Below are 25,935 nucleotides of genomic sequence, written 5' to 3'. Positions count from 1 at the left end.
GAGGCTCTGGAAGCCTTCGAGGAGAGAATTCAGGGCCGAGAGGTCCTAGTCCTCTCCGACAACGCGACTACGATCGCCTTTCTCAACCGGCAGGGGGGCACCAGGTCACACTCTCTCCTAGCCCTCTCCCTGAGGATCCTAAGTTGGGTAGAACAGAGGGTGCCCTCTCTTCTAGCGGTCCATATAAGAGGGACCCTCAATCTGGAGGCCGATTTTCTGAGCCGCCAGCCCATCCTTCAGGGGGAATGGGAATTATGCCCGGAGACCTTCAGCTGGATTTGCCAACAGCTCGGTCGCCCAGAAGTAGACCTCTTTGCGTGCAAGGGGAACAAAAAGGTGAGCAGGTTCTTTTCCCTCTCCCGAGAGCAGGGTTCACTGGGGGTGGATGCGTTGGCTCAACCCTGGAGATTCCGGTTGGCCTACGCCTTTCCTCCCTTGAATCTCATCCCAAGGGTTCTGCAAAAATTGAACGCCTCAGACACCAACCTGATTTTAATCGCTCCTTGGTGGCCCAAGAGGTCCTGGTTCCCCACCCTGAAACATTGGGCTCTAGCTCCCCCGCTTCCTCTCCCTCCCCGGGCGGGTCTTCTGCGGCAGGGGCCGGTCTCTCATCCGAACCCAGAATTCTTCAGCCTGACGGCATGGCTCTTGAGAGGTGGAACCTGCAGCAGAGAGGCTGTTCGGAAAAGGTGATAGGAACCCTGTTGGCTAGTCGCAAGAAAGTCACCAGACTCATCTATGCAAGAATCTGGGGGGTCTTTTCGCGCTGGTGCTCCGCGAAACAGATCTCCTACCCTGACATCCCCGTCATCCTGGATTTCCTCCAGGATGGGGTGGAACTAGGCTTAGCCACTAAGACCTTGAGAGTCCAAGTTACGGCCTTGTCCTATTTTTTGGACAGGAGCCTTTCTGGGGATCCTCTTATTAGGAGGTTTCTGACAGCCAGGGACAGACTTTCCCCTATAAAAGTCTCTAGAGTTCCCCCTTGGGACCTCTCCCTAGTCTTGAATCAGCTATCTAAGGCACCATTCGAACCTATAGATAGTATTCCAATTAAATTACTTTCCTTTAAATTTACTTTTTTGTTGGCTATCACGTCTGCCAAAAGAGTTGGAGACATGCATGCTTTTTCCATTAAGGAACCCTTTCTTCGGGTTTTTGAAGACAGGGTGGTACTGAGTCAGGATCCTCTGTACCTGCCCAAAGTGGCAACTAAGTTCCACAGATCCCAGGAGGTAGTCCTCCCTTCGTTTTGCGCAGATCCCAAGAATGAGAAGGAGGCTACTTTTCATTGCTTGGACGTAAGACGTTGTCTTTTGATTTATTTAGAGAGGGTAAGTGAGTTTAGGAATTCCCCTCATCTTTTGGTTAATTTTTCTGGTCAGAAAAAGGGTCAGCAGGCAACAAAAGCTTCTATATCCAGATGGATCAGGCAGGCTATTTCTTTATCCTACACCTTAGCGGGTAGACCAGTTCCTGTTATCAAGGCCCATTCCACCCGATCACTGGCAGCCTCCTGGGCAGAAAGAGCAGGAGCTTCCATAGAACAAATATGTAAAGCGGCGACCTGGTCAAGCCAGAATACGTTCGTCAGACATTACAGAGTCGAACTGCTGTCACCGCAAGATCTGATGTTTGGTAGGAAGGTCCTACAGACGGTGGTCCCGCCCTAAGGTAGGCCCAAAGATTGCTTGTTTTTCTCTCAGCGTGCCGTCCTGGAAGACGAGGGAGAAATGACCAGTTACACTTACCGGTAGCTGGATTTCTACGATGTCTTACAGGACGGCAGGCCTACTTCCCTCCCTGTTATTTACTGCTATTCGGAGTTATTTTTTTTTATTAGGTCCTAGGACCGTGTTCTAATAGCGGTTACTTATCTACAAACTGAGGCACATGGGAAGGGTGGGGCCTTTTAACCTCTTTTTTGATTGTGTTTCCTGTCAGGTGGCCAGTCTACTCTCAGCGTGCCGTCCTGTAAGACATCGTAGAAATCCAGCTACCGGTAAGTGTAACTGGTCATTTCTGCTGTAGTGGTTAAAATATGGGAGTTACCGTTACCTTGTTCTTGGTGAAGGCAAGTGCTGTATTCTCAAAGCACTTGCTCCGTAAGATGCGGCGGCGTAGCGTAAATCGGCTGGCGTAACCCCGCCTATTCAAATTTGGATCAGGGGGGCGTGTTTTATGCAAAACTACTGTGACCCGACGTGATTGACGTTTTTTTGGAACGGCGCATGCGCCGTCCGTGGAATTTCCTAGTGTGCTTTGCTCTAAAGTATGCCGCAAGGACGTCATTGGTTTCGACGTGAACGTAAATGACGTCCAGCCCCATTCACGGACAACTTGCGCAAACGACGTAACTTTTTTAAATTTCAGCGCGGGAACGACGGCCATACTTAACATTGGCTGCGCCTCATATAACAGGGGCAACTTTACGCCGGGAAAAGCCTAACGTAAACGTCGTAACTTTACTGCGTCAGCCGCGCATACGTTCGGGAATTCGCGTATCTAGCTAATTTGCATACTTGACGTGGAATTCGACGGAAGCGCCACTTGGCGGTCAAAAAAAAAATGCAGTTAAGATCCGACGACGTAAGAGACTTGCGCCTGTCGAATCTAATGGATATCTATGCGTAACTGATTCTAAGAATCAGACGCATGGATATGACGGTGCAACTCAGAGATACAACAGCGTATCTCGGTTGTGAATCTGGGCCCATGTGTTTATTTTTCCTTTTTTTTTTTTTTTTTTTTTTTTCAATCATATTTTTTTTTTTTTTTAGAATAATAATTAAAAAAATGTTTTTCCACTGTTTAAGGATGTCACTTTTACAAGAGACGTATATTTCTACAATTGCGTTTTGCTGCCTAAATACAGACTGACATTCAGCTAACTTGTGAAATGTTACTGCTGTGTCTGTTTTTCTTTTTGTCTTGTAGAACCTCCCTATTGTTCATCCTATAGTGCAGCAGCTCAACTGAATAGCACATTTCTGACCTTTTTTTTAATACAGTGCCAAGTGCAATAACCCAAGGTAACCCGCTTAGATGTCACCTTTTCACAGTAAGAACTATGAAAGGTGAATTCTGATCTGCTGCCATGGGTTATTGCTCTTTGCCACAAGTAGGCCAATTTATACCCCCAAATACGATACATGGTGAATACATTTTATAACATTTTTAGACAACTCTGTGCACAGCTAAACTCTAGACAAATGGCTACATACACAGATGACATGCATATAAAGGAGCTCTTTTTCTGTCTATAAAGTTCTAAAATGTATATACCACTCCCTACTAATCCCCCCCCCCCCCTTCTTGTTACCGGGCAGTGTAAAAAAACAGAAAACTGATGAGCTCTTTGTTCTGCCTTTCCCTACCCCAGTCTGAGCTTTGCTGTAAAAGGACTGTTAAGCCCCATGCACACACTATTATGCCTAGTACACACGATAGGATTTATCCGCGGATACGGTCCTCCGGACCGTTTCCGCGGATAAATGCTCTGAGGATTTTGATCCGATGGAGTGTACACACCATCGGATCGAAATCCGCACCGAATTCCCATCGCGATGACGTGTCGCGCCGTCGCCGCGATGATGACGCGGCGACGTGCGCGACGCTGTCATGTAAGGAATTCCACGCATGCGTCGAATCATTACGACGCATGCGAGGGATGGGGTCGGAAGGATCGATCCGCTGGAGCCGATTCCAGCGGATAGATTTCTTAGCATGTTAAATATGTTAAATATCCGCTGGATCGTACACACCAGCGGATCTATCCGCTGAAACCGATCCGCGGATCAATTTCAGCGGATCGATCCTCTCGTGTGTACGGGGCCTAAGATTTTCTGCAGATTTTTGTCTTCAGATTTACCAAATCCATGTAGTGCAAGGGCCTGCCTGATTACATACAATTTGTAACTCTTAAAGGGGTTGTAAGGCTGCTTTCACATTGGGCAGCGGAGGTGCGGTGACGGTATAGCCGCACTATTTTTATCGCCGATATACCGTCGTATTTACCGCGATATTCGGGCACTAGCGGTGAGGTTTTAACCCCCGCTAGCGGCCGAAAAAGGGTTAATACCGCCCGCAATGCGCCTCTGCGGAGGCGCATTGCGGGCGGTATCACAGCGGTTTCCCATTTATTTCAATGGGAAGGCGCGGTATAGGAGCAGTAAACACCCCGCTCCTATACTGCTCCCAAGATGCGGCTAGCAGGACTTTTGGAGCGGTCCTGCTAGCGCACCGCTTCAGTGTGAAAGCCTTCGGGCTTTCACATTGAAGCCTGCAGGGCAAGATTTATTCATGCGGTATAGCGGCGCTATTTTTAGCGCTGTACCGCATGAATAACGCCTCAATGTGAAAGGGGCCATAAGGTACAATATTTTTTTTTTCCTAAATAGCTTCCTTTACCTTAGTGCAGTCCTCCTTCACTTACCTCATCCTTCGATTTTGCTTTTAAATGTCCTTATTTCTTCTGAGAAATCCTCACTTCCTGTTCTGTCTGTAACTCCACACAGTAATGCAACACTTTCTCCCTGGTGTGGAGGGTCGTGCTCGCCCCCTCCCTTGGACTACAGGAGAATCAGGACGCTCTCTACGTTGCACATAGAGAAAGGAGCTGTGTGTTAGTGACTCTCCTGTAGTCCAAGGGAGGGGGCGAACACGACACTCCACACCAGGGAGAAAGCCTTGCATTACTGTGTGGAGTTACAGACAGAAGAACAGGAAGTGAGGATTTCTCAGAAGAAATAAGGACATTTAAAAGCAAAATGGAAGGATGAGGTAAGTGAAGGAGGACTGCACTAAGGTAAAAGAAGCTATTTAGGAAAAAAAAAATTGTCTTTACAACCTCTTTAACCACTTAATACCCGCACGCCAAAACGTCCAAAACGGGGACCTGTTATCCCGGGTGGACGTCATATGACGTTCTGGGCTTTGCGGGTGGATATCTCAATGATGCCTGCAGCCAGAGGCATCATTGAGATATAATTTTTTAGCGGCGGCGATCCTGCGCACCGTAAGAACGATCATAGCGGCGGTTCCGCCGCTAGATCGTCCTTACAGGCGGCGGGAGGGGACAACCCCCCCACTCCCGCCGCCATCTGGTGCTTCTCTGGGCTCTCCCGTCCCATCGGGGGCACGGAGAGATGATCGCCGTCTGCCGAATGTTTGCCATAGAGATGACTGGTGACCAGATGGTCACCAGTCATCTCTATGACCGTCGGAGGCCCGGGCGCGATGTGATGACGTCACGCCCGGGTCCCCGTAAGTAAACAAACCGCAATTGCGGCTAGTTTGAATGAGATCTGTGAATTTTTTTTCACAATCTCATTCTTTCCAGCCTGTAGGAGAGATGTGGGGTCTTATTTTAAAGTGTCGCGTATGGAGATTTTTAAGTAACAAAGTTTGACGCCATTCCATGAGTGTACGCAATTTTAAAGCATTACATGTTGGGTATCTATTTACTCGGCGTAACCTCATCTTTCATATTTTACCAAAAAATTGGGCTAACGTTACTGTTTTGTTATTTTTTAATTTATGAAACCATTTTTTTTACAAAAAAAAGCCGTTTGAAAAATTATTGCGCAAATGCGGTGCAAAATAAAAAGTTGCAATGACCGCCATTTTATTCCCTAGGGTGTCTGCTAAAAAAACATATATAATGTTTGGGGGTTCTGAGTAATTTTCTAGCAAAAGAATGATGATTTGTACATGTAGGAAAGAAGTGCCAGAATAGGCCCGGGAAGGAGGTGGGTTTTAAAGCCCGGTATTGAAGTGGTTAACCACTTAAGGACCGCCTCCTGCACATATACGTTGGCAGAATGGCACAGCTGGGCATAGGCACGTACCTGTACGATGCCTTTAAGAGCCCAGCCGTGGGTCGCGCGTACGACCCAGTGCTAATCTCCATGTCCGCGCCCACGATCGCCGCCGGTGTCCCGTGATCGGTCACAGGAGCTGAAGAACGGGTAGAGGTGTGTGTGTGTAATCCCCGTTCTTCTCGGTGGCAATGACACTGATCGTCTGTTCCCTGATATAGAGAATGATGATCAGTGACGTCACGCCTACAGCCACGCCCCTCTACAGTAAGAATCGCTCCCTTAGGGCACACTTAACCCCTTAGGGCCCCCTAGTTGTTAACGCCTTCACTGCCATTGTCCTTTTCACAGTAATCAGTGCATTTTTATAGCACTTTTCGTTGTGAAAATGACAATGGTCCCAAAAATTTGTCTGATGTGTCCACTATAATGTTGCAGTCACGAAAAAAATCGCTGATCGCCGCCATTACTGGTAAAAAAAAAAAAATTATAAAAATGGCATAAAACTATTCCCTATTTTGTAAACGCTATAACTTTTGCGCAAACCAATCAAACGCTTATTGCGATTTTTTTTTTTTTTTTTTTTTTTTTTTTTACCAAAAATAAGTAGAAGAATATGTATCGGCCTAAACTGTGGGAATTTTTTTTTTAATATATATATATATATTTTGGGGATATTTATAGTAAAAAATATTGCATTTTTTTTCAAAATTGTCGCTCTATTTTTGTTTATAGTGCAAAAAATAAAAATCGCAGAGGTGATCAAATACCACCAAAAGAAAGCTATATTTGTGGGAAAAAAAGGACGCCAGTTTTGTTTGGCAGCCACGTCGCACGACCACGCAATTGTCAGTTAAAGCAACGCAGTGCGGAATCGCAAAAAGGGGCAAGGTCCTTAACCTGCATAATGGTCCGGGTCTTAAGTGGTTAAGGTCTGATATTATATGGTTTTGGTAAATCTGAAGACAAAAGTCTGCAGAAAATCGATTAGTGTGTATGGAGTCTAAAGCCTCGTACACACGGTATGATTGTTGGACTACCGAGCTTCTGATTTTTGTCAAAAGGACGTGTGCCAGAATCTTGTCTTGCATACTAACGGTACGCAAATTGACGTTTGACAAACACGAACATAGTGATTTACTATGAGAGCATGAAGAGGAAGTTAATTTCCCAAGCACCACCCTTTGGGCTCCTTCTGCTAATTTTATGTTAGTAGAAGTTTGATTTGCAATTTTCAGATCATACAAAACAAATGTCTATTAAAATACATTTGGCATAACTACATGCAAAGCAGCTTCATTATTATCCCATTAAAGAAGATGAGAATTTAGACATTTCATCAATTGCTGCATCACAAATGTTAATTCTAGATTACAAACGGTAACTCTTCCCAGTCGTTTCTTGATTCCACGCATGCGTGTTTGTACTTTTTGTGTGATGGATTTGTGTACTGACCGTCCGAAAATCAGACGTCCGTCGCCGAAATTTACTAGCCTGGTATCCAAAAATTGGAAAACAATTGTCTAAAGGAGAGTACTAACGGTAATGCCCTGTACACACGATCGGTTCGTCTGATGAAAACGAACCGATGGATTTTTTCATCAGATATCAGCTGACTTTCATTAGTCTTGCCTACACACCATCGGTTAAAAATCCGAGCGTGTCCAACGCGGTGATGTAAAACACAACGACGTGCAGAGAAAAATGAAGTTGCATGCGTCGACTTGATTCTGAGAATGCGTAGATTTTTTTTTACCCATACGAAAATTTTAAAACGTGTTCTATTTTTTTTCACCGATGGGGGGGAAAAAAACTGACGTTCGGTTCGTCCGCTGAAACCGGTCCATCGGTCCGTTTTCATCAGATGAACCGATTGTGTGTACAGGGCATAAGAATTTTGGATAACAGCCTGTCAAACAACAATCCCCTTCTAATTTTCATACCGTGAGTACGTGGCTTTAGAGGTCAGTACCAAGTCAAATTAAAGTTTAATTTTTTAGGAAAATCCTAACTAGCCTTAAAACTGTCCTCTTATCCCTGCTAACATGTATACTAACTAACCTGTATAAGAAAGATGTATATACTTGCCTTTTTTCATGCTGCTCTGGTTTGGTCACATGATCTCGCTCCCATTTGGTCATATGATCCCGCTCCCCTGTGTTAACCAGTGCTGCTGCATGCAAGAGGAGGGAGCACTGATAACGAATAGGCCATTGAAGCCTATGTGTGAAGTCACACTCCCAAGAATTAGCCTGCAGCCGGTGCTGGCTGACACGGGGGTGATCACGTGAAAGGGGCAGCCTGAAGACAGGTATTTACATCTTTATTACATGGTTAGCCAGAATAGATGTGTGTTCTAGGTGGACTGTGTAAGTTTCATACATTAGATAATCCTATGTTGGCAGAGAGTCCAGTCATGGACCGTAAGGTTTAAATCCACAAAGTGGTTACTTGGGCTTTGAATAGTGGAACCTGGAAACTAAACATAAATGGGTAAACCAGCCTTTTTATTTATTTTTTTGCTTAATTTTGTCATGTCCTAATGCCATTTTTGTCATTTTTTTTTTTTCCCGTTAAACATAAAGCTTTCTTTATTTCGTGTGTGTGTTTTTTTTTTTTTAAGAACTGCATTACTAAAATTATGCTGGTTATGCTTGCATGCCACCTTGTGGATTTATCTTCTTCTTTTTTTATTTTTTTACAATTTAAATTTTTACTAAGCTGGGAGTACAACTGTTGCTATACTCCCAGCACTTGCACAGGAGGGATGTGCTCTGTTGCACAGCAGCCACTCTGCCCACCCCTTCACCTCCACTGTCCTTTCACAGGATACCTTGTATTCGGGGACCAGACAAAATTCAATCCATGGGAAGGCTGGTTATACACAAATCGATCTATATGTATAGCTGGCAGCACTGATCACAAGGTGATGCCGGTACCGTTTTGAAAGCGGACTGTCTGCTTTATTATAATAACGGATGCAGCTCAGCAGCAGCCCCCCCCCCTTACCGGCGCTCACCTGGGCTCTCCCATCCCACCGGTAGGCCAGAGTAACTAGCTGGAACGCTGGCTGGCCGAAGACCCGAATAAAGCCGATGCGTCATGACATCACTTCACGGAAACATGGCCTAATAAAGGCGCCAGTTTAAAAAATAAATAAAGTATTCAAAAACGCAGATCTTGACGTTTTGAATACTTTGAAGTGCAGAGGAGGGGTTTGGGGTCCTTTTTAGACCCCCGATCTCTTCATAAAGAGTACCTCTCACATGCCTATTACCTTCACAAGGGATGTGTACATTCCTTGTGACAGCAGTAACAGTGATAACTTTTTTTTTTTTTTTTTTTTTTAATGACAGTGTAAATTTATTTTTTTCAAATGTACAAAATAGCTGATATCGACAGGAGAGGTGGCCGAAATATTGGTATTGTATAGTCACTGAAAGGTTATCAGTCAGTCCCTAATTTGTACGCTGCTTACTTACTCTAATAAAAAAAAATTGAAAAAGAAAAAATTAAGCATCCAATGTTATGATTTAGTATAAATAATATTTAATAGTGTTTATTATATTTGATTAGCCTTGTTTTTATTTGTGTTGGGATGGGACATTTCCTAATGGAAAATAAACATCTTTGCTATAATGTTCTTGCATATTTTTGTCCTGTGATATGATTACATATTTTACATATTTTACATGCTATTTCTGTGTGCCATATTATTTCAGGAGATGACACTCCTTACTCCACTTCCCTCCAAAGGTGTAAACATGAACACTTGGGTGAGCTTGGGTCACTTAGTAATCCATGCTTATTCCTACTTCTGCCAGAAAGGCCTTTACCAATGTTTAGATTTTGTTTGTACATTTGCCAGTCATCTAATCGTATTTAAGTAAAGTGATCTTTATAAACTTGGTAGCATGTATGTGGGTTTTAAAGATGTTTTATATTGCACTTCCTAATTGTTTTCTGTTTGATTTTAGGGATGTGTTTACCAGGTCATCTCTCAGTTACTACTGCACCCAAGTTAGACCACACCATTTGTTTTTCAAGTCTTTTTCAGCTACATGTCTTCTTGGTTTCCCATGCTAACAGTCCTGAGCATGTTTTACTACATTTGCCTCAGACGCCGGGCCCGGCTAGCTAGTAGGGGAGATATGATTAACAGCCGCAGAGCAATTGAAACAAACAGCCGTGCTTTGCCAATGTGTGTTGAAGCTTCGCAGCATGCCAAAGAAGTCCTGGATTTCAGTTCTCACTATGGAAGTGAAAACAGCATGTCGTATACCATGTGGAATTTAGCAGGGGCTCCCAACGTTTATCCAAGTTCAGGAGATTTCACCCAGACTGCTGTGTTTCGGATGTATGGCACATGGTGGGATCATTGTGTTAGCTCCCCACCTCCTTTCAAGAGAACATCGCCAACCTTTTTCAGTAGGGATTTTGTAGAGCTTGCATTTGAGGAACAGGTTTATCCTACAGCAGTTCACATTTTAGAAACGTATCATCCGGGGTCAGTGGTGAAAATACTTGCTTGTTCTGCAAACCCCTATTCTCAGACTGCACCTACAGAAGTCAGGTAAACAAAGTCTATCCTCATATCATTTTAGTACCTTAAAGTGGATGTAAACCCAATTCATGAAATGTTGTCTCTCTCTCTCCAAAGCACTGAGTCCCGTGTGTTTCTTCTGTCCCGTAGCTCTGTTAACAGCTTGATAACGTCTGACAAGTTTTCCAAAACAGGAAATAAAAGCAGCCTGAAGTTTGTGTCATGGGAGGTTGCTATAACTAGATTAGTAGCGTACTGCTCGATGCAGAGCTCTGCACATTACTACCTTCCTTTGCCTATGTGGAGTGGGATTGTGTGCCTTTCCTCCAATTTGCTGTCTTGGCACCATGCCAATAATCCACTCCCAGTGCTGAACAGGAAGAGAAAATCTGTAACGCAATGTGCACGTTCTAAAGAATATATAAAGCTAAAGACAGCAGATCCACATGTAAAACTTATGTAGGGAGATTTGTTTCATCTCGTATCATCTGAGGTTGTTCACTTCACTGGGTAATGTGAGGGTTTACATCCACTTTAAATTGTACATGTATTGTATGTGTATTGTTTCTTTACTATAATCTGTATAGAAATATTGAGTTCATATCTCGTGCACACATGCAAAAAGGAAAAAAAAAAATCTCACAATTGCTCACCATAAGAGCCGGTTCACACTGGGGCGACTTGGGATCCGACTTGAAGTCGCCTCAAGTCGTCCCAAGTCGCGCTGTCGAGAAAAACAATGCAAGTGAATGGGAGCGGTGTTAATACACACGACTCGAGTCGCTCCGACTTCAAAAGAAGTTCCTGTACTACTTCAATCCGACTTGTAGGCGATTTGTACCCATTGATTTATTTTATTTATTTATATTTTTTTCACAAATGGAACTTTCTTTTGGATTCCCCCCATCAAAAAGCCCCCATATCAGTTCACCCCCCCCCCATAGCAGATCCCCCCCCCCCCCACCATCACAGACTCCCCATTACAAAGCCCACCCAGCACAAAATCCCCCCCATCGATATTACACTGCCTCCCATTCTATAACAACCCAGCACTCAACCTCTCTGCTACCTCAATCACACAAGACGCGAAAGCATGGCAGGTTCGGACAAAGGGCGGGACTTTGCTAGTGAAAGGCAGCTGTTTGATTGCTGAAACCGCCCTGTTGCTTAACTCAAAAGACCCGCCTTTTGTCCGGACCTGTCATGTTATTTATCCTGTGTGATAGAAAGGTAGCAGAGGGGAGGGGGATTGCTGCGATATTAAAGGGGCAGGCCAGGTAAATCACACTGGTGGGCCGGATCCGGCCCGCGGGCCATAGTTTGAGGACCCCTGCATTAAATCATCAATGTGTTTAGAGGGACAAGGAGAGTCAAATATACAGGTACTCCTCACTTAACGACCGGGTTCTGTTCCAACGACCAGTCATTAAACAAATTGGTTGTTAAATGAGGAGTCACACGTAATCAATATTTTAGGCATTCTTAGCTAATGTACTGTACTGTGAAAAAAAGGTCTAAACACAAAGCTCCTGCTCAATAACATTGTTTTAATTTGTATAAGTACAGAACACAAACGAAAATTCTGTACTGTGTGTCATTCGGGTGGGGAGAGCTGGTCCTAAGTCAAATTGGTCACTAAACAGGTAAGTCGTTAATTTAGATGTACAGGTACTCCTTGTTTATATTTATTTATTTTTATTTTTTCCACCTCAGAAAACTTGTCAGGAGACTTATAGAGTTTTGCGTTCATACGCTGTCTCAGTTATAGTTCACATCATAGTGGAATATTCTTTCGTGTGTGTATACATAAATACAAAAATACTATGTTTTCGATTGTAAGAAAACCCCAACCCAAACCCAACCCAAGTACCCACCCTCTTCTCTCCGACCAACCATCATGTGTCATGTCACCCTTTGTCTAATACCCTTCCTGCTCTATACCATCCTGTCTGCAAATCTCTGTGACGGCTTATATTTTACCCAATCTTGCCATTTCAGCTTAAGGGCCCTTTTCACACTTATACGACTTCAAAGTCGTGCGATTTTGCAGCGATTTTGCGGCCGCGATTTTGGATCAGTACAACTTCGACTTTGCCACAACTTTGGCATTAACCAATGAAAACATACATGGTGTGAGGCAATTCCTTTTCCTGCCACCGCAGTTGTCATTGCTGCTGCAGCAGTAGCAGTACATGAGGAAGAAGAGGAGGAGAAGCGGAGGCGGAGAAGACGTCGATATTGGGTACATCCCATCATTGCCAATCGTGAAGATAGGGGTCAATTTTGGGTCCTCTATAATGAAGAATGAGAAGAATGCTCCTTACATTGGTGGTCAGTGGGAAGAATGCTCCTTACATTGGTGGTCAGTGGGAAGAATGCTCCTTACATTGGTGATCAGTGGGAAGCATGCTCCTTACATTGGTGATCAGTGAGAAGAATGCCCCTTACATTGGTGGTCAGTGGGAGCAATGCTCCTTACATTGGTGATCAGTGGGAAGAATGCTCCTTACATTGGTGATCAGTGGGAAGAATGTCCCTTACATTGGTGGTCAGTGGGAAGAATGCTCCTTACATTGGTGATCAGTGGGAAGAATGCTCCTTACATTGGTGATCAGTGAGAAGAATGCTCCTTACATTGGTGGTCAATGGGAAGAATGCTCCTTACATTGGTGATCAGTGGGAAGAATGTCCCTTACATTGGTGGTCAGTGGGAAGAATGCTCCTTACATTGGTGATCAGTGGGAAGAATGCTCCTTACATTGGTGATCAGTGGGAAGAATGTCCCTTACATTGGTGGTCAGTGAGAAGAATGTCCCCTTCATTGGTGGTCAGTGGCATCTTGTCTTTGTAGTTTGGGTCACACAAATCATAAATAGCTTGGCACTCACGGATAAATCAAATGATTTGCTCATTATCAAGGACGTCTCTTATTTTTACCTATTGGAGCACATTGTTCCTTCATGGAATAATCAGGAAGTGAATGTTTGGTGGAAAGATGTGCTTGAGAGGGGCTACTATGCTGAAAGCATTGGGTGGGACAAGGGTTAAAAAGCTGCTTGTGCTTACAAAGTTGTACTGAAATTGTGTCTATATTATTCAGGTATGATTTGCATGCTACTTGAGGGTTTAACATTGAAGTCTATGGACATCAACTCACATGGAAGTTGGACCAAAGTAGTGCAGGGACTACTTTGAAGTCGGCACTACTTAAAGTCGTGCCAATATGAATGGTGTTCATTAAAAATCATGGAGAATGACTTGTCATACGATTTTGCAGTACAAAATCGTGAGACAAGTCGTATAAATGTGAAAGGGCCCTAAATCCCCGTTCTCCTTCCTCTTCCATAAACCTAAGCTGTTTTGTATAATATAAATCATTTATCTTACAAAGCCAGTCCCTTACCGTAGGGATCTTAGGATCCTTCCACTGTCTGGGAATCAAACTTTCGCTACATTTAGGAAATGGGGGAGCAAGGTTTTCGTATACTGTTTGATAGACCTTTTTGTCCCATGAAGCAAGCATACCCACGGCTCAGCTGGTATTTTAGTTCCTGTAATTTCCTCTATTACTAATCTCACTTTATTCCAGTATGCTTTGATTTTAAGGCAAGTTCACCATAGGTGTGTCATAGTTCCAGGTTCCGCACAGCCCCTCCAACAAAATTTAGAGGTTTCCTTTTGGTAGTGGTGTGCTATGTCCGGAGTTATATACCAGCGTGCTAGGCATTTGAAATTAATTTCTATCAAACCACAATTCGTTGATGTGATATGCGTCATCTTTAATATTTTCCCAACATCTATCTCAATTTTGCCTGTTTCCAACTCCTCTTCCCATTTTTTTTATATACTGAGGTGGCCCCGTATTTTTTAACCCCGTCAAAATTTTATAGATCGATGAAATCCCGCTCCTTCCGTCTGGCACTAAGCACAAACGCTCTAATTGGAGCAGATTCCCCTCTGACCTAATCGGATAAGGGAGGGATTCCACAAAATGTTTCAACTGTGCATATCGCCACATGTTTAGGTCAAATATTTCTTTTTTTATACTTAGTTCCTGTGTAATTAATTTGGCGCGAGATTTTCTTTTCTTTCATATACTTCGTTCCTGATAAGTGCAAATGTTTCCTTTTTTTAGTATGTCCCTTAGTTGTGCTTCTTCTTTTTTTTTTATTCAATATCCAAACAAATTCGTTTTCCCCGGTGCAAAATAGTTTGTATCATTTAGTGGGATTAATGTGGAATTATATCTCCATTTTTCTTTTTTGTGTACCCTATCCCAAATGGACATTGATGTCACTGTGATCATGTGCTTGTGCTCATTTTGCTGTCTAAAATGTGCCGGTGATCTGACGTGCTGGTTCCATGTATCATGGAAGTTCCAGCGCATGCGCGAACTGATGCGCTGAGCTGGTTCCAGCCATCGGGAAAGTTCCGTCAAGCACTGCGCAGGTGCAAACTTGCTGACGGAAATCCCCGAACGGCGGCCGGCATCCAGGGCGACGTGGACTTAGAGGAAAGTGGCCAGTCGGCCTCACGTCCTCGCTTCGCTCGGACGGCTCGCTTCGCTCGCTCGGCCTCCTGGCTCTTTTTTTAACATCCTCCAATCCACGGGGATGTTAAGGAAAGAGCCTGGCTGCCGGGCGAGGTTCGGGGATTTCCGTCAGAAAGTTTGCGCCTGCGCAGTGAGTGGAGGAACTTCCCCCATAGGGGAACATTCAGGACAAGTCACCGGAATCCAGATCTCATTCCCTAATAAGGACTTATTTATGCTGCTTTCTAATTTTCTCTTTATTTGTTTTTACCCAATCAACCACCTGTGCCGTATGAATAGCCATATAATATGTGTTAATGTCCGGTACTCCCAGACCACCGTGTGCCTTATCTCTGGTTAAATTTGCCATACTGATGCACGTTTTTTTATTGTGCCAAATAAACCTGCCCAATAACTTTTTTAATATTTTGAAGTAAGATCGGTAACATTTGCATTTTGTATAACATTTTGGGGAGGGTTAGCATTTTAAAGCGGTTTATTCTGCCTAACATAGATTTCTGTCTGGATGCAATTTTTTTTTTTTAAATCCATTTTAATTTCATTCAAAAGTGGAATGTAATTATGTTGGTAGATTGACTCAACAGATGACGTTATATTAACTCGGTATCCCTCCAAATAAATGGGAAGTCTTGTTTGTATCTACGTTCATCCTGTACTTTGACGCTTATGTTATGTATTTCTGATTTTAAGGGATTCATTTTAAAATTTGATACGTCCCCATATGCTTTAAGAGTTTTTAATAAATTGGGGAAAGTTATCTTTGGGTTTGTTATGTAGAGCAGAATATCGTCAGCATACGCCGCAAGTTTATGTTCCTCTTCTTCTATCTTTATCCCCATAATGTCGGAATTATTTCTAATCCACGCCAGCAATGGTTCTAGAGATAGGATAAACAATAGGGGAGACGGGGCACCCCTGTCGGGTCCCGTTAAACATCTTGAATGGCCCCGATACCGTCCCGTTTACTTTAACTCTTGCGTTGGGTTATTGTAAAGAGCATTTATCCAGCCCAACATCTTAGGTCCCACCCCATAAGCCTCTAATGTGTTCTGGAGAAATCCCCAGTCTACTCTGTCAAATGCTTTTTCAGCGTCTATTGACAAAAGTAGACCTGGGGACTGCCTTTCTTTTATTTTCTGTATCAGTAGGAGCGTTCTAATGCTATTATCCCTACTTTCCCTACCTGGGATAAAACCCACTTGATCGGTGTGTACCAGATCCTTCATGATGGCCTTCATTCTGCCGGCTAATATTTTAGCAAACAACTTGTTTATATTTAGTATTTATATTTAGTATTAAAAACTTTTATCACTTGTTTTCTTTTTTGTGCTATATATTTTATTTTAGTTATGTAAATGAATAGATGAAGAACAATAATTTAGAGTTAATTTTTAGGAATAATAGATAGAATTACTGATTGTGTCTGTGCCCTATCTAGATGGGAAACTATATGGTCTGGAGAACCTACATGTGTGACTTCCCCTCAAGCTCGCCAGTTTACACCATGTATAAAGGAAATAGATTTTCCAACAAACCTTCTTCGCCTGGAAACCAATGGTACTCTTTTGGATTATTACACAGAACTAGATGCAGTGGAATTACATGGAGTGAAAGAGAAACCCATGCTTTCCTTAAAAACAGGCAAAATTGACATGAACGATTTGGATGATGATGATGATGATGATGATGAATATGAGGGTAAAGACGGCTGTGGAATAGACTGCCTTAGTAATCAATTTAGTAGCTCCAGCCTCAGGGAATGGACAAATAATGGCTACTTTGACAAGCTGCCTTATGAGGTAAGAAAAAAAAATATTCATATATCGGCAACATAAGTGTTGATTAAATCAAACTACATATATTTTATTTGTTAACAGAGACAGAACAGTGGTTGCATTACTTTAAAGCGGGGGTTCACCCTTAGAGGGCACTTTTCCCCCTTAGATTCCTGCTCGTTTTTACTAGGGGAATCGGCTATTTATTTTAAAATATGTGCAGTACTTACCCGTTTACGAGATGCATCCTCTCCGTCGCTTCCGGGTATGGGCTGCGGGAATGGGCGTTCCTTCTTGATTGACAGTCTTCCGAGAGGCTTCCGACGGTCGCATCCATCGCGTCACGATTTTCCGAAAGAAGCCGAACGTCGGTGCGCAGGCGCAGTATAGAGCCGCACCGACGGCTTCTTTCGGCTACGAGTGACGCGATGGATGCGACCGTCGGAAGCCTCTCGGAAGGCTGTCAATCAAGAAGGAACGCCCGCTCCCGAAGACCCATACCCGGAAGCGACGGAAGAAGATGCAGCTCGAAAACGGGTAAGTACTGCTCATATTTTAATACAAATAGCCGATTCCCCTAGACCGAACGAGCAGGAAGCTAAGGGGAGAAAATTTTTTTTTTATAAATGGGTGAACTCCCGCTTTAAAGTGATTGTACAGGACATTTTTTATAACAAAAATAAAATAACAAGCGTGTTATACTTACCAGCTCTGTGCAGTGGTTTTGCACAGAGCAGCCCCAATCCTCCCCTTCTCAGGTCCCCCGCCAGGGCTCTGGATCCCTCCGCTTTGCCCAATTCTCCCATAGCAAGCCGCTTGCTGTGGAGGGGCCTTATGTGTGCTTGCTCCCAAGCCGGCTCTCTTTGACAAAGGAGCCTGTCCCAAAATGTGGAGTTCTGGCAACTGACTCAACTTCCTAGTCTCCCAGTCGGAACGCCCACTAACACACAGCTCCTTTCTCCATCTGCAACGTAGAGAGCGTGCTAACTGTCCTGTAGTCCAAGGGAGGGGACAAGCATGACACTCCACACCAGGGAAAAAGCCTTGCATTACTGTGTGGAGTTACAGAGAGAAAAACAGGAAGTGAGGATTTCTCAGAAGAAATAAGGACATTTAAAAGCAAAATCGAAGGATGAGGTAAGTGAAGGAGGACTGCACTATGGTAAAGGAAGCTATTTCGGGAAAAAACTGTACCTTTACAACCCCTTTTAAGCAAAAAAATGTACTTTAGTACAGGGTGGATTTGATTAAAATCATGATTTATATCACTAGTAAAAAGGCTTGATTTAAATCGACTCAATTTAAATCATAATTTTTAAAGAGCAACAATGAATGAATGACTTGTATAGCGCTACACATGCAAACTGAATCGCCTCTAGGCGCTTTTTACAGCCAGTGTCTGCCTGACCAGTGCAGTCATTTACCCCGTAGGATCTAGACACGATTGGGACACACAGTTGTACACACACATATACTGGGCCAATTTTTTTTTGGACAAGATCCAATTAACCTACCAGCATGTCTTCGGAACTATCATCTCTGTCCCGCAGCGGCTCCTCCTCTGACCCGCTGTTGACTTACCGACAGTCCCATTCACATTAATGGGACGGCTGCTGATGCGGGAGTGACACAACAGGATGAGAGATGTGGCGGCAGCAGGTGAGTGGATGCCCGCTAACAGGTGCTGACATGGTGGATCTGAAATGACATGTATGAATGTATGAATGTAAGGACTCATTCTTGCTGGTAGTTGAAATATTTAATATTTGCAAACAAAATGAAGGTTTCTAATTTTAGAATAAGCAGTCAGGTTAGTAAAACAGCAATATCAGAACCGATTCAATCATACAGTTTGTAGTGTACATAGATTTGCAAAACAATGGGATAAAGGAATATTTCTGAACATTGTTTTATCTCATGGTTGCTGTCAAATTGTGTGAATGCATCAATGCAGTACATGATATCTCAGCGTGCAGAGCTTGGATTTAATACGTTTACCAAAAAGGTAACTATTGCAGAATATACGGCTTCATGCTACATAACCAAGCTCCATTTCATGCTGCATAAACTAAGTTATTACTGTATCTTAAATAAAAAAAATCTGATTATTTTTAAATCATTGATTTATATCCACCCTGCTTTAGTATCACTTTACCTCTGAACTGATAAGTTCACCACAGACAAATCTTAAATGTAAACTAAAAAAAGACATAACAAATCCATGGTGTTCTCCAAATCTGTATAAAGGCAACCATCATTTTTTTTATTATTAAAATCAAGCCATACTTTACACTGAATATGCCAAAGAGCAGTGAAAGCTGTCCCTGCTATGTAAACACTGACTGGGATCCAGTGTCCAAAGACCAGTGGCTGCTTCTACTGATGCTCTCCCTCTCTCATCTTTGCCATTCTGAAGCTTCCTTCTAACCACTTTGCATATTATTTTAGATTTTCTGTGATTCTGTACTTGCCAAATATGCTGCAGAAATCTCCCTCCACCAAGTCTGGATGCCATAATTTTACCGGTGGGCAGCTGAAGCCGCTGCCTGTTCACTTCTTGGATTTACACAGAAGCACACCTCCAGCTCTGCAGCTCTCGCTGGCCCTCTTTTTGACTGATCACCCCCTCCCTTACTGGCAAACTTTTTTTTTTTTTTACTATCCACAGTTAAAACAACAAGGACAGAAGATTTAATAGATGCTCCGCTTTAAAATACTTTGCTACATGCTAGAGCAGTGTTTCCCAACTCCAGTCCTCAAGGCACACCAACAGGTCTGGTTTTCAGGCTTTCCATTATTTTGCACAGGTGATTTGATCAGTTTCACTGCCTTAGTAATTACCACAGCCGTTTCATCTGAGGGAAATCCTGAAAACATGACCTGCTGGTGTGCCTTGAGGGCTGGAGTTGGGAAACACTGCGCTAGAGGACACTTGCAAACCTCAGCACAATAATTTCTTAATAATTACATATACTTTCCTATACATAGTCTACCTTGAAGAAGAAAGTTTTCAACCTAGTGGCTACTGCAAGCAGGCAACTGTTGTACATTAGAGAGTGGAGAGGTCGGGAGACTGAAATACACAACATTGTGCATAGGGATAGTGTGCAGAGATAAATAAAGAGTGTGTAACGCACCGCACAGCACAAGTAACACACAGATGAGGACAACCTCCCTTGCTCTGAACTGACAGGCAGCAGAACCAGTACCTGCAAGTGCTTCAGGTGCACGGTGGCAATCCTTTAACTGTGCTCTATGGATGCTCTGCAGAAGCATTGAACCCCCTGCCCCCCCCCCATTTAACCCACCGATTTGCTGCTGAATGAAGTCCCCTGAATGAGAAAAGCATAGGTTTTTGTCAATCAGCCTGTTGCAGCTGTAACAGCTTCATGTCTTCTGGGATAGATATGAGCTGCTTTTGTCTATAGTTAACGTGACCCCGGCAGCTTTTCAAGAAACCGCCACCAGAAAGGTACGTATATGTCCACTTTAACCTCTTCCATACAGGGCAGTTATACACACTTCCATACCAGGCCTATTCTGGCACTTCTCTCCTACATGTACAAATCATAATTTTTTTGCTAGAAAATTACGCAGAACCCCCAAACATTATATATGTTTTTTTAGCAGACACCCTAGGGAATAAAACGACGGTCATTGAAACCTTTTATCTTGCACGGTATTTGCGCAATAATTTTCCAAACGCCTTTTTTTTGGAAAAAAATTGTTTCATGAATTAAAAAACAGTAAAGTTAGCCCAATTTTTTTGTAAAATAGGAAAGATGATGTTACACCGAGTAAATAGATACCTAACATGTCACGCTTTAAAATTGCGCACACTCATGGAATGGCGCCAAACTTCGGTACTTAAAAATCTCCATAGGCAACGATTTTAAATTTTTAACAGGTTACCAGTTTAGATTTACAGAGGAGATCTAGTGCTAGAATTGTTGCTGGCACTCTAACGCACGCGGCGATACCTCACATATGTGGTTTAAACGGCGTTTACATATGTCGGCGGGACTTGCGTGTGCATTCGCTTCTGCGCGCAAGCTACCGGGGACAGGGGCGTTAAAAAAAATAAATGTTATTTCTTTTTTTTTTATATATATATATATATATATATATATATATATATATATATATATATAATTTATTTCTTTTTTTACACTTTTTTTTAAAAAATTTTTTTTTTTTTTTTATCACTTTTATTCCTATTACAAGGAATGTAAACATCCCTTGTAATAGGAATGTGTGTGACAGGTACTCTTTATGGAGAGATGCAGGGTCAATAAGACCCCACATCTCTTCTCCAGGCTGGAAAGCATGAAATCGGTGAAAAAAAATTCACCGATCTCATGCTTGCTGTTGCTTAGCAGCCGCAATCGCGGCTTTGTTTACTTACGGGGACCCGGGCGCGACGTCATCACATCGCGCCCAGGTCCTCCGACGGTCATAGAGATGACTGGTGACCATCTGGTCACCAGTCATCTCTATGCTTCCTGCGAGCGCCGGACGATTCGTTCTCCGGGCCCCCGATGGCACGGGAGAGCCTGGAGAAGCACCGGATGGCGGCGGGAGGGGGGGGGGATGTCCCCTCCCGCCGCCTGTAAGAACGATCTAGCGGCGGAACCGCCGCTATGATCGTTCTTACGTTGTGCAGAATCGCCGGCACAAGAGAAGGATATCTGAATGATGCCTCTAGCTGCAGGCATCATTCAGATATCCCCCCCACAAAGCCCAGGACGTCATATGACGTCCACTCTGAACGGCAGAGGTTCTTTGTGGACGTCATTTTACTATGGGCCGGTAGGGAAGTGGTTAAGCAGGTATGTTGTAACCACCGGTGCCCCTGTGCTAACAGGATTATTTTAAGTATGGCAGAGGTAGCATTATGTTACCAGGCTACTTTTTATCAATAGGGACTGGGCACTGTGTCTGTCTATTATGTAGTCACTGAATTATTAAAACATAACCCTTATTCGACTCTCAACTTGATTAGTCATATTGTCATATGTTCTCAGCAAAAATGCAGGCCAACACTCCTTTTTTTAACTATTGTTCTTGAACATCAAAATATGCCTACCGGTATACTAAAATGGCAAAGTAGGCCTGTTTATTTCTTATCCATTTAAAAAGAAAATGCTGCAAGTTATGTTACCATAAAAATAAAAAAACATCTGGTCCATTTTAGCTGTATTTCTGATTGGCAGGAGTTGTCTTGCTGCCAGTGTCTTCTGGAATGTGGCCACAAAGCAATTACGACACTAGAATGTAAACAACTGCAGTCTCTAGCATCTATTTTCTGCAGGGAAAAAAGACTGAAGAATTCCTGTTTTATTGTTCAAGAACTTTTATAGGAAACTCCTCTTGTTTAGAAACATGTAGGCCAATATCCATCTGAAAAAGTTGGTTGTCTAGCTGTAATGCTGTATTTTTTTTCAGTAGTATCAGAATCACTAGCTTGTAACATGTAGGCGACAGATATCCAGGATCTCCTAACCAGGATACTTGTTCTAAGGCAGCTACTCAGAAAGTCTAGAGGTCTTTGTGATAGGGATGATCTCCGGCGTGTTCGCACACTCCATGTGCACATCCCGCCAGGAAGTCTGCACGGCGCTGCGCTAACCAAAGGCAGGGAGACATTTCCAGATCTCTGAAGCCGAGCATCGGGAAATGTGTCCCTGCCTGTAATTAGCCCATCGCCGTGCAAACTTCCTGGCGGGCTCTGCGCGTGGAGTGTGCAAACACGCCAGAGCTCATCCCTAAAGCTATAATTTTAAGATGTGGCTGGATCAGGTGAAGATAAATGGTAAAAAAATGTTAGATGGCACAAAGATTATTAGGGTATAATCTAAAGTAAACTAGATAGATGAATAAATAAATGGTCCAATAGATAGTCCAATAGATTGTTCAGGGATGGATGTAATAAATGATGGTCAAGCACTAGCGGCAGCTACCAATAAAGCAGAAGCAGGCTCTGAAATATATAGTAAAAAAGAAGAGAAGGTGCGCCAATCTAAGTGCAGTAACACTGAAAGTTTAATAGAGGTATTAATAACACTCAGCCAAATGGCTACTTTTTTCAAGAATATCGACCGTAAAAAAATGTTAGATGGCGCAAAGATTTTTACGGTATCTGATGAAACGGCGGATGCTGAGAAAGGCGTCGTCCTATTGGTCCGTTCCGTCCCCCACGTCCCTTCCGGTCCGACGACGCGGCGTTGCACTCCATGCTGAGGCGCGCGCCACCTTGAGCAGCATTTCCTGTTCCTACGTGGTCTCAGGAAGGTTGTGTACACAATACCATCACCAGCATGCCGAGGACTTCCTTGTGGATACTGACTGCTGCCACATCCATCTGGATTACCATCTATTGCTATATCTATCTATCTATTTTTTTTATATATATATATATATATATATATATATATATATATATATATATATATATATATATATATATATATATATATATATATATATATATATATATATATATATATATATATATATATATATATATAAATATGCCTCTTCACTTCTCATCTCCTGTGAGTAGCCATTTGGCTGAGTGTTATTAATACCTCTATTAAACTTTGTGTTACTGCACTTAGATTGGCACACCTTCTCTTCTTTTTACCATGGATCAGGTGAAGAACTCATGTTTTGAACTGGCCCATAAACATTATATATTTACCGTGCTCATAGTTTAACAGTAGATGCTAGAACACCACACTTGACTTATATTGTGTAATAAACCAGTAGTAAGCAAGTGCTGCACTTGATTAAAAATCAATGCACAAATACATTAAATATAAAGTGCACAAATTGAGAAAATGATATGTTCAAGTCCCTAAAGCCTGTTGATCAGGAAAGTGTCCAATAGAAGCCACAATGTGTAACCCTACTTATTAATAGTCCTCATAGTTGAAAAATCTGTGATAATCGATCCACAAACAGTGACTACCACCAACGTGAAGATATCTACCACCACAGATAGCATGGGTACGCTTACCGGAAAGTATGGACCCATACCATACGGTATCTGATGCTTTTTGTCAGAATGGACAATCTTCAAGCATAGGCAGCCAATAGGGTAAACTTTGACAAAACGGGTCCAGCTCCTGCTGAGTTCATTGCATAGCATCTGGGACTTAATTCTAACAGCACTTTGTATGCCATCTTCTTGTAAGTGTTCTATACATTTAATTTTGGTGGTTTTACACTGTATGCGATTGCTTTGGCGTTTTCACATGTGCTCATGAACTAGGAGATTGATGTTCGAAGTGCAGTCCACCCTTTCCAGAGTCGTGTGGATTGTTGAGGTCCATCCATGGAATACGCACAGGTTTTTTTCCCTATGTTATGTCTAATCACTCATCCCTGGTGACTCATTGCCATATGGTATGGGTCCATACTTTCAGGTAAGCGTACTCACACTATCTGTGGTGGTGGTTATCTTCACGTTAGTGGTAGTCAATGTTGATAGATCAATTATCACAGGTAGTCACCTATGAGGTCTTTTTTAATGAGTAAGGGTACACCTCAGTGGCTCCTATTGGACACTTTACCTGATTTACCCGATCAACAGGCTTTTGGGACTTTAGTCCTATTTTTTTTTTTCTCAATTTGTACACTTTATATTTAATGTGCTGAATTTGTGTATCCATTTCCAATCAAGATCCGCACTTGTTTACTACTGACCCATAAACTACTTGACCTGCAGCAACTGGGGGAAATAATCAAGGTTAAAAATCCTTTCACCTTTCTTCATAAATCTTGGCAAAGATGATTTGGTATGGTAAATTGTATATTCAAAGGCGTGAAAGAATGTGGAGCACCACAAGATGTCTGCATTGTAGACTTTTTTAGTAATGATATGTTACCGACAAGTCTAATTTAACTACATGTCATTTTGAAGAGCATACATTTTTGGAATTTGAATTGGTTCAGTTTTGTGCCATGTTTATCTGTTGCCTGAAGTTTCAATTTAATAACTAAGACAAAAGTGTAGCCAGTCAAATGTTTGCTTCTATATACAGTACAGACCAAGAGTTTGGACACACCTTCTCATTCAAAGAGTTTTCTTTATTTTCATGACTATGAAAATTGTAGATTCACACTGAAGGCATCAAAACGATGAATTAACACATGTGGAATTATACATAACAAAAAAGTGTGAAACAACTGAAAATATATTTCATATTCTAGGTTCTTCAAAGTAGCCACCTTTTGCAGCAGACACATCTCTAGAACTGATAAGAGGAGACTGTGTGAATCAGGCCTTCATGGTAGAATATCTGCTAGGAAACCACTGCTAAAGAAAGGCAACAAGCAGAAGAGACTTGTTTGGGCTAAAGAACACAAGGAATGGACATTAGACCAGTGGAAATCTGTGCTTTGGTCTGATGAGTCCAAACTTGAGATCTTTGGTTCCAACCCCCGTGTCTTTGTGCGACGCAGAAAAGGTGAACGGATGGACTCTACATGCCTGGTTCCCACCGTGAAGCATGGAGGAGGAGGTGTGATGGTGTGGGGGTGCTTTGCTGGTGACACTGTTGGGGATTTATTCAAAATTGAAGGCATACTGAACCAGCATGGCTACTACAGCATTTTGCAGCGGCATGCTATTCCATTCGGTTTGCGTTTAGTTGGACCATCATTTATTTTTCAACAGGACAATGACCCCAAACACACCTCCAGGCTGTGTAAGGGCTATTTGACCAAGAAGGAGAGTGATTGGGTGCTGCGCCAGGTGACTACCTCTTGAAGCTCATCAAGAGAATGCCAAGAGTGTGCCAAGCAGTAATCAAAGCAAAAGGTGGCTACTTTGAAGAACCTAAAATATGAAATATATTTTCAGTTGTTTCACACTTTTTTGTTATGTATAATTCCACATGTGTTCATTCATAGTTTTGATGCCTTCAGTGTGAATCTACAATTTTCATAGTCATGAAAACTCTTTGAATGAGAAGGTGTGTCCAAACTGGTCTGTACTGTAAGTGACTCTGTCAGAATAAAATATAAAAAAAGTGTCCCCTGCAATTACTACCACCAACTCTTCTTTGTATTGCTAAAATTTGATGATACCTAAAAAAAAAAAAAAAAAAAAAATACTTCAAAATCTGACACTTTCAGGAGTGTTGGATCCCTGGTCCTCTGCTGAGTTTTGTGGCTCCTTTTGCCAACCTCGTTATCACTACAGAACTCGTTAGTGATGCCATCACCAGCAGACCTAAAGTG

General features: G+C 42.6%; 1 protein-coding gene across 1 annotated transcript in view; it reads left to right on the top strand.

The window, feature by feature from the left end:
- FBXL4 (F-box and leucine rich repeat protein 4) overlaps nucleotides 1–25,935 on the top strand; it is a 97,727-nt gene that overhangs the window by 6,196 nt on the left and 65,596 nt on the right. The window contains exons 2-3 of the mRNA XM_040350136.1: nucleotides 9,797–10,392; nucleotides 16,353–16,713. Of these exons, the coding sequence (XP_040206070.1) occupies nucleotides 9,881–10,392; nucleotides 16,353–16,713 (873 nt within the window). The 5' untranslated portion in view covers nucleotides 9,797–9,880. The remainder of the gene's footprint in view (nucleotides 1–9,796; nucleotides 10,393–16,352; nucleotides 16,714–25,935) is intronic.

This window comes from Rana temporaria, chromosome 4, assembly GCF_905171775.1.
Source record: "Rana temporaria chromosome 4, aRanTem1.1, whole genome shotgun sequence".
Lineage (NCBI taxonomy): Eukaryota > Metazoa > Chordata > Amphibia > Anura > Ranidae > Rana > Rana temporaria.
Note: the sequence above shows the minus strand (reverse complement) of the source record. Positions and strands in the feature narration are given on the sequence as shown.